This window comes from Lactuca sativa, chromosome 1 (genome assembly GCF_002870075.4).
Source record: "Lactuca sativa cultivar Salinas chromosome 1, Lsat_Salinas_v11, whole genome shotgun sequence".
NCBI lineage: Eukaryota > Viridiplantae > Streptophyta > Magnoliopsida > Asterales > Asteraceae > Lactuca > Lactuca sativa.
Genome location: NC_056623.2, coordinates 214,174,404 through 214,184,375, shown reverse-complemented (window position 1 = coordinate 214,184,375; position 9,972 = coordinate 214,174,404). Strand labels below are relative to the sequence as shown.

The 9,972-nt window shown below is 36.0% G+C and overlaps 1 protein-coding gene across 1 annotated transcript; it reads left to right on the top strand.

The window, feature by feature from the left end:
• Window positions 1-8,658: 8,658 nt before the first annotated feature.
• LOC128128407 (uncharacterized) lies at window positions 8,659-9,972 on the top strand. Its single transcript, XM_052767274.1, has one exon. The coding sequence runs from the start codon at window positions 8,659-8,661 to the stop codon at window positions 9,970-9,972; it is 1,314 nt and encodes a 437-aa protein (XP_052623234.1).

The following is a 9,972-nucleotide window of genomic DNA, read 5'->3' as shown; positions in this document are numbered from 1 at the left end:
CTCTACAACTCTTGTTTAGACTCCGTCGGCAAATTTTGATTTTATTTTTATTATATTATTCTTAGTAGGTCGGGACAGAAAAACTCTGTTAGAAATTCATAACTTCTTCATCTGACGTCCGTTTTCGTCTGTCTTTTCACCGTTGCATTACTATCGATGAGATCTTCGATTCCCGTTTGGATTGTTTTGTCTAAATATCACTCGATCTTAATTTCGAGATTTGAGCTGCATACCGCTAAGTCGAAACTTAGAAAAATCATAACTTCTTCATACGAAGCCAAATTTAGACGTTCTTCTTATGCATGCTCTTGGTTTAACGTATTCTTTGACTTTCATTTAGATCACTAAGGCTACATATCGCTCTATCGCAAATTCATTATTTACGTCGCGCAGTGTCGTGCCAGTTCTGTCGCGAAAGTTCGACAGGTCATAACTTCTTCATTATAACTCGGATTTCGGTGTTCTTTATATATCCGGAACCCTTGTCATGACCACTACAACTTCCTTCATAGATATAAGGCTTATCTGATATTTTATTATTACACTTATTTTTTATTCTTAATTCATTTAAGCCACACAATTAAGCATAAAACACATAATACTCAAATAATACATTCTTAGTATTTCAAAATGAGTTACAAAGGTTAACCTAGACTATTACAACAAAATTAATGCCTAGCCCAGAAACACAAGCGTTACACCCTAGTATGTTGGGTGTATATTTATACGCAAGGCCTACATACCAGGCATGAAAACCCTAATTTTTAGGGTTTGATTCATATTTAAACCCCATTATAACCTCACTTCCCCTCACTTCATCAACCTCTATCCTCTCACAATGTTTTTGCACTGTGTCGACTCGACTAGGTTGACTCAGTTGATTTGCTGATTTTGACCAAGGGGTATTTTGGGTATTTTGAATGGTGTTTGAGAATTAGTCATTTGGATGAATAAGTATCCGTTTAACTGAGATTTGGAGTTGGTACCTCATCAACTATTAATCAAATCGAGATGTGAGTTTTCCTCACTGTACTTACGGGTCAAAGGCACCAAGTACGACCCATTGGAATATATATCTTGTTATGTGATAGTATGTTATCGTGTTGTAGTGATCTGTTAGATCAGTATCTTGGTATGTAGGATAATGCCATGCTTAGTGATATGTAGATCTGCCCGATTGTCCGTTGAATGATTATATATGTTTATCTGTTATGTATATGTCGACATATTATGTGTAGTTGGGTTGAGACGGACCAGTGTAGACTGAAGGCTAAGAGGCCCAGGGAGGCCCAAATAGACTAAAGGCCTGAGAGGCGTACCAGTCATGTTGAAGGCCTAGGGAACGGTCCAGATAGGCTGAGGCCCGACGAGGCATTCCAGTCATGTTGAAGGTTCTGTGAGTAGTCCAGATAGTCTGTAGGTCGACGCGTCGTTCCATTCAGGCTGAAGGCTCTGTATGCATGCTATTTGTTATTATGTTTACTTTGGGGGAACTCACTAAGTTTCATGCTTACAATTTTTAGTTTATGGTTTCAGGTACCTCAAAGGACCATGGCAAGGCGAAGGTGTGACCGTACACATCCTTGGTTTTACGATTAACTAGATCTTAGGAGACTATGATTTTAAATAATGTTTTGAAAACAATAGTTTTATAAACACTTTTATTAGTAAAAGGGTTGTTTTGAAAAGTTTAAATTTGTTGAATTTTTGGGATGTTACACAAACAACGTGCATATGCTCATTCAAGAGGATGCTGGAAATATCAGACTTATTGTTGTTTAGTCTAGACTATAAATACACCTATAATACACACACTACGAACACGATTACCTCTATTATTTCATTTGTTCTCGTATGATCTTCATCATTTATGTAACCTCACATTAAAATCAATAAAAACAACAAGACAAATGATCTTTATCGCCTCCCAAGGTTTTATGTCGGAGATCCTATAAAGGATCAAGGGCTTTCCTTGTAACTCACTTATCTCACTTTGATCAATATTCGATACTTGCACTATCTTAAACACCACAACCTCTCATACAATTTGGTCGAATATTACTTGATAAATTTTTGACCAAAACAATCGTACCAAGTATAATTGGTTACAATATATTTGACTACCAACAAGTTTGGTTGGTACAAATTCGTAGTGGTATATACCAACTTCTTTAATTTTTTATTTTAAGGTTTAAATATAAGCAAAAACATTATGAAATTTCAATATATATATATATATATATATATATATATATATATATATATATATGTGTGTGTGTGTGTGTGTGTGTGTGAATTGGTTGGTACGATATTACCATGGTATTAAATTTTTTCTAACATTACCATACCAAAATTGCTTAATTGGTATGGTTTTACCAACTAAACATGTTGGATACCAAATATATGGAGTAAATTTTTTGGTTCGGTTGGTTTTGGAAAATGGCAAACGAATTAAGTGGAAGCCTACTCGCAATATTTCAACGAGCATCCTGGGTTCGAGCTCTTTTACAGGGTAAACCTAGCCCCCATCGGGATTTCCAAGGAAAAATTCCCCATATGTTGGTTGGTTTTTCGTGCTACAATTTTGACAGCCCTAATGAAAAGTGATTACATATAAAAATAAACAATTTTAACGAAGAAGTTGCCAAAAAAAGACAATATGGTTTTTTCTTAACCAAAAGAAATTCATTCTTGTTTTCCAAAAACAAAAGATTACCAAACATAAAAAAAATCATTCTAACATATAAAAGATGACTATGATACCACTGATGGGTTTTGATACAAAATATACATGCGTTTTTCATAAAAAAACCGGTCAACGGAAGCGTTAAAAATAACAATTTTATTTTTGGGTTTATAACAAAACCAAACCAACTAGGATCAATTTATAGAGGTTAGAATGATACAAAAAAAATATAATAGAGTGTTTTAGAATGACAACCTTTGGAGCTTTTGAATCCACTTGGTTTTGGAGTGTTGATGAAGATAAAATAAAAATCAAAGAGTATGATTTTCTCTATAAGTATCCTCTATCAAGATTAAGGCACTTGAAATAATAGTTCCTTCTTGTATTCTTGAGTGTCCTAAGCCTTTAAGTGCTTAACTCTAATAAGCACTAAAGGAAACAACTCAAGGTAGCCTTAATCACTAAACTAGCTTCAAAGGAGAGAGAAGTGAAGAAGTGAAAGGGAGCTACAACTTTCTTCATTATGAGAGAGTTCAAGACTAAAATCTAGCAAAAACTCATGCAAGACACATTCGTTTATAGTCCCATGAAAGGTAAGGGTTTTTCATTAAAATACTCTAAAGTATTGGTAACCTTTAGGAGCATGGGAGACATAATAAGAAGGTTGACAATCAACCTCTCTTCTTTATACATATAATTTGGCCAAGCATGGTTGAAAAAAAACAAAATGTGTTTGTTAGTTTATTAACCATGGTATGTTAACTAATTAACTTGATCATGGTTAACCAAAGTGTCCAAAACTTTATACATGCCTTATTTTATTATATCATATGATATAATAACTATGTATACTCTTTTTTAATTATTATTTTCACAAACAATAAGTATTCCCCAATTAAATACAAAAATTGATATTATTTATTAATATTCATATTAATAATAAATATATAAAATGTGCCAACTTGATAAAGGTGTGACCCTACAGGATCATATATTATTAGAAATATCACTCAATAATGATTATTGGGCATATAGATCCAACAAAGACACTGAGGGTGTCACGATGTGACCAAGGAAGGGTCTCTCGTCTGAGTTGTTTTGTTATGCTCACGACGTGACCAATGAGGGTTTACATCATGATACGTGTTGAATGGGTTGTCCGTGACCGAGTTGGAACGAAACGAGTTGGGATCGAACTGAGTGAATTCTCACGACATGACTAGGAGATGGTCAAGACGTGAGGCTCAATGATTGATGTTGCTAGCTGTTGACTTTGACTTGACCGTTGACTTTCTGGGTATGGTTGACTTATGGTCAGGATTATTAGATTCAATGTGTAGTCTAAGTTTGGACCTTATATGTTTTGATAGGAGTGTTGTAGCATCTGTTGTTGGGCATTGAGATGTGGTTAGCTGATTTTGTGTGTCAGGTGAGTCTTCTCACTGTACTGTAGGATGTTAGACTGTTTGTGTGACTCTTTCATGTGCATGTATGTTTGGGTTGAAATATACCTAGCGTTCGGCCCACTAATGTGCATTGGGTTGAAAGATTCCCCAGGGTTGGGCCCAATAATATGTAATCGGTTGACATACACCCCATAAATGATCCCACTAAATTATACGGTATGTGGTATTTTGGGGAACTCATTGAGCTTTGAGCTTATGCTATGTGTTTTAAACAATTTCTTGTACTTCCAGTTCCAAAGGGAAAGGCCCGACTTGACTGCACCGCAACCCCTTATGGCTTTTCCGCATTGAACACTTTTGATATACTCTGATGTTTGAAAACACGATTTTTCTTTGTTTGGTTTTGGATCCATTGGTTGTATGTGTAACACTAGTCAAAATAGGTCAATAGACAATCACATGTGATTATGCCAATCATGTAATATGATTATGTTAACCTAGTAATTTGGTAAGAATGTTATTTAGTTCATGATAAATTCTAATACAAATATGAACTTTCTTTATGATACAACTCAAAGTATACGTCCATACGATTCCAAAAATATAGAGAACATCTGAATCTGACTTCGCATGAAGAAGTTATGATAAACCGAACACTATAAGTCTCTATAATAAGAGGAATTTAAAATAGACTTAGAATTAGCTATTTAAGTCTAAAAGAGAGTTGTAGTACTCATAAATACCTACGCGTGCATATAAAGAACGTCAAAAACGGAGTTCGTATGCAAAAGTTATGGCCTTCCGAAGATTCAGCTTTCAGAAACCCTAAGCTAACTAAATTCACGACGCGAGCTTTATGACACTCACGAGGTGACGAGTCATTTTGCTACATTTCGGAATCTAGAAGGTGTGACGAGGCTGCGAGGGGATAGGATCCAAACTCACGACGTGAACAAGGTGTTTTTCACGACGTGAGGAGTCACATGACCACCTTCCGAAGCTAGGGACGCAAATGGAAAGTCTATGGGGTGATCATGCAAGACTCACGACGTGAGCCTTATGACACTCACGACGTGAGAGTCCTAAATTCTTACTATAAGTAGCAGGTCCGACTTCAGCTATTCCTTACACCATTTCCTTATCTCCTCTCTCCCTTGCTGAAGCCATCTTGCATCCCGAGCCCCGACGATCTCGCACGCTGTCCGTTTTGCTTAGATAACATAAAATCACACTACTAGGGTGAGTTTCACGGCCCCACTTTCTAATATTTCGGGGGAAAACGCATGTTAGTCATTGTATATATGTTATTATTATATCTATATGATGGTATATAGTTATGATAATCGAGATATGATTGTTCTAAATATAACATTTTGAATACATACAACTATTATTAACTTATCAGTATGTTAATTTACTAATGTAGATCTTGAGTTATACTTAGGATTCTACATATATGTTGTGTGCGATATATTACCGAAGTAATATTCGAAAGTTCTAAATGTTAAGTTATATAGTATGTTGCTATTAATAGTTTTATGTCAAGATAAAACTGGATATGTTATATGTTGTTATTGTCAGTTTTATGTCAAGATAAAACTTGGTATTGTTATTGATAGTTTTATGTCAAGATAAAACTAGAAATGTTATATGTTGTTATTATTGGTTTTAGGTCAAGATAAAACCTGGTTTTTTACTTCAAGATATAGCTATTATACTGCCTAAATTATTTAAAAGCAAAGTCTAATAACTTAAGGTTTTAGACATGAAAATGCTTTTGTTGTTAGAGCTATAGGAAGCCGTCAAAGTCTACATGAGTAATTGTATTCATCAACTAAGATTAGGGATCTTAGCGGAAATCCTTTGAACTATAACCATTAATCTCGTGTGAGCGAGGAAGTCGTGTATAATTAGTATACGGGCTGACCACCCCACTTGTGACTGTTAGCTACAGTCAACCAAATACAAGTGATGAACTATCCTTTTATTTTTTATTATTCTGGTGTCGATGAAGCGTACGGTGTCGATTCTCATGTTAAATAATGAGTGTATTTGTTCTCATGGTAAATCATGAGTGTATTGTTCTATCAGAGGTATTATGTCATAGTAGAGGTTACAGGCTCATGGTAGCAAATTGTTAGAAACATTATACCTTGTCGTATACAAGTATTAATGTTAAGTATAAGTTTTCCCCTACTTATACCTTAAGATTAAGAAATGTTTAGGTATAACACTTAATTGATAAGTATACCATTATACCTAATGTTGGAGAGTCAAAATGATACTTTCAAAACTATACTTTTGAATGTGTAAAAATGTATTATTTTATGGAGTCAAAACCTGTGAACTCACCAACTTTATGTTGACGTATATTAAAATGCATGTGTTTTCAGGAACTTGAAAAGCTAGTATGTATTCGAACAGGAGAAGTTTTACTATTATCTTTCTGTTCATTAAGAAGTATGTCATAGTCGGATATTATGTAATAAATACTAGGAAAACAATAATGTAAATTTCAATCATCAATAAAGGTATGTATTTTCTTTAAGTATTGTTCAATGTTTGTTATATAACAGTGATACGAAAAATGACGTTACACAACCCGGTGTTTCCACCGACGGCCGGGGTATGACAGATTGGTATTAGAGCTATTAACTATAGTGAACTAGTACTTTCTTAGGAAAGCACGTCTATAGTTTAGGACTTACTCTATTAGGTTTAGGTATATCCCTTAGCCTATAAATAAAAAGTATTATTAACTATACTGCTGAAGGACTACATACGGGAGCATTGACAAGGATAGACATGTCGATTTGGGTTGCTGGATTTCAGAACGACTATATGCTAAAATGATCCAGCCCTTTCGACAGTCCTGACTTTCCGGAGCCTTATCAGATAGACATGAAGTAACAAACAATAGTAAAAGCGTGAATACAATAAATAAGAATATAGAGTCATATATAAAGACTCAGACCCGCGATGAGAATACACCTTAATACCCGGAATGTTTTTGATCTCAAGGATTTAGATCAAATATTCCAACTAAAATTTATATGTGCATAGATCCTATCACAACTAGGTGTAGGTACGCAACTACATTTTATTATGATCAGATCATATGAAATTTTTAATTTGGGAGAAATATTTGAAAGACTAAAATCTTGGTGATCCAAAATGTATAGGAATCCGACATGGCACATTCACGAGAATGGATAATCATCGAGGATACAGATGAAGAAGAGGAACTTTCATTCCCTATGATGGTAGGCGATCCTTACTACCCTGTAACTCCAACCACCTTTCATCCAATACCTTCTGACGATGGAGCACCTTTACCCTCCAACGAATGGGAAGAGAGTGAACCAATGGAAGAAAGCGAATCCATGGAGGAGACAGAGTCGGTGGCATCATCTCTACCACCACTGAACACTCTTTATCGTAAAGTTCCAGGAGGAGTAAAAATCAGACGCACTACATGTAAATCTATACCGATATGGCAAAAGCTTAAGAAGAGTCAGAAGGCAACATCTTCAGGAAGTCATAGAGTTCAAGATGAACCTGCACGGATCGCGCAAACAGTTGATAAATGGGTGGCAGAAGAAAAAGCTGCCATGATGTATGAGACTGGTCAGTCATCTCGACCACATCTCCCACATTCTTCTGAAGATAACACTTTATCGCAATTGTTTGAGAAAAGTGTGAAAATTGAAGATAAGATGGAAATTGTTGAAGGGAGGGCTACTCATCTCTCTGGAAGAGTGCGAAGGCTAGAAGGACAAAGGACACGAGATCAGGAATCGGTGATGGATGTCCATCATCATATAAATTTTGCTTATAATGAAATGATTACTCACGATGCCAAGATTGCAGAGTTAGAGCTCTACAATCAAACCTCAAGAAATGAAGAACGCATGTGAAGTATTGAGCAGAGAACTCAAGCACTTGAAGAGCAAGTGGTTAATGTCACTGACATGTTGGGTCATCACTTAGGTTTCTGGTAGATAAGCTACAACTAGTGGTTATGTAAATAGAGAAAATCAGACTAGTTAAAGCAAAAAGAGGAAAGTTTATAGCAAGGATGTAGAAAACCTTGCAAATTTTGCAATGTTTATAGAAACCTTTCTCTTATAAACCTAAATAAACTGATGTAACCATTGGTAATAATATGAAGCATACGTTATAGTAATCATTATGTTGTCTTTTATGTTTTACGCTGTGAATAATAACTAGAGTATTTAGTACTCGTGTATTAAATGATCAACAAAACTCATAAAAATTATTATTATTTATAATAGGAACTAAAACAAAATGCCTAGAAGGAGTAATCGGCTAAACCCTAACTGACCATCAACACCACAACAACAACCACAATCACCGCCATAAATAAACCCCTCAATAAGTACAGTGCAACTTGAAGAAATCATAGCTCAAAGAATTGCTGCGGCTCTATCTAATGTCACAAGAGATGGAGTTAGAAATGAAGGCCATGTAGGGACCGCTAGAACATGTACCTACAAAGATTTTATGAATTGTAGGCCAAAAATCTTTCATGGAAATGAAGGGGTAATGAATTTGACAAGGTGGATAGAAAAGACAGAATCCGTATCTCAAATAAGCTTTTGTCCAGATGATTGTAAAGTACGATTTGCAGCATGTACTTTCGCTGACGCAACACTTACATGGTGGAATATCCATGTGAATACAATGGGAATTGATACTGCAAATTCCATGAAATGGGAGGAGCTAAAAATGATGCTAGTAGAGGAGTATTGTCCTAGGGAGGAAATACATAAACTGGAACAAGAACTGTGGACCCTAACCATGAAGGGTTCAGAGATAAAAGCTTATACCGCTAGATTTAATGATCTTGCTGTAATGTGTCCAGCACTTGTGACCCCTGAATATAAAAAGATTGAGCGATATATCTGGGGTTTAGCATCGCAAATCAAAGGCATGGTGATCGCATCAAAGCCTACGACTTATGACAGCACCAAGAGGATAGCTCATCAGCTAACTCTTACAAAGATCCATGGAACAGAAGTGGTCTCAAAGGCTGAGTCTCCCAAAGCTAGAACAAACAAGCGCAAGTTTAATAAGAAAAATCCCAAACAATCATCTGAGAAAAGACAAGAAGTGGCAACCGACTACGCAACCACAACAACAATACCTACTCAACCAAAGTCTACATGGTGCAACCACTGCAACCGTCAACACCCATGTGACTGTTTTGTTTGCACAAAATGCAAAAAGAAGGGGAATACTGCTAGTTACTGCAGGAGCACAACACCTGCAACAATCAATCAGCAAACAAATACTGGAACAGGTTGTGGTGAAGAAAGAAAGTGTTATGAGTGTAGAGAGGTTGGACACATCAAGAAAGAATGTCCAAAGTTAAGGTGTCAAGGAGGCATAGGGCGTGGCAGAGCATTTGTGATCGGAAGCAGAGAGGCTATCCAGGACCCTTCGGTTGTATATGGTACATTTCTCATAGATAATTTATACGCTAGCATACTCTTCGACTCTGGAGCAGATCGAAGTTTTATAACGCCGACATTTAGAAAATTGTTAAGTCATAAGTCTAGCATATTAAAAGAAATCTATGAAGTAGAAATCGCTAAGGGTCAAACCGAGAAAACACAGGAAATCCTAGAAAACTGTCTGTTAACTCTTAATAACTACCTTTTTCACGTCAACCTCATGCCAATGCCTATCGGCAGTTTTGAGGTCATAATTGGCATGGATTGGTTATGTTCACATCGCGCCAAAATTCTATGTCATGAGAAAGCCATACGACTACCCTTACCAAACGGCGAAGCTTTGGTTATCTATGGCGATAAATCTGGGAAGAACCTCAAAGTCATCTCTTGTACTAAGACCTAG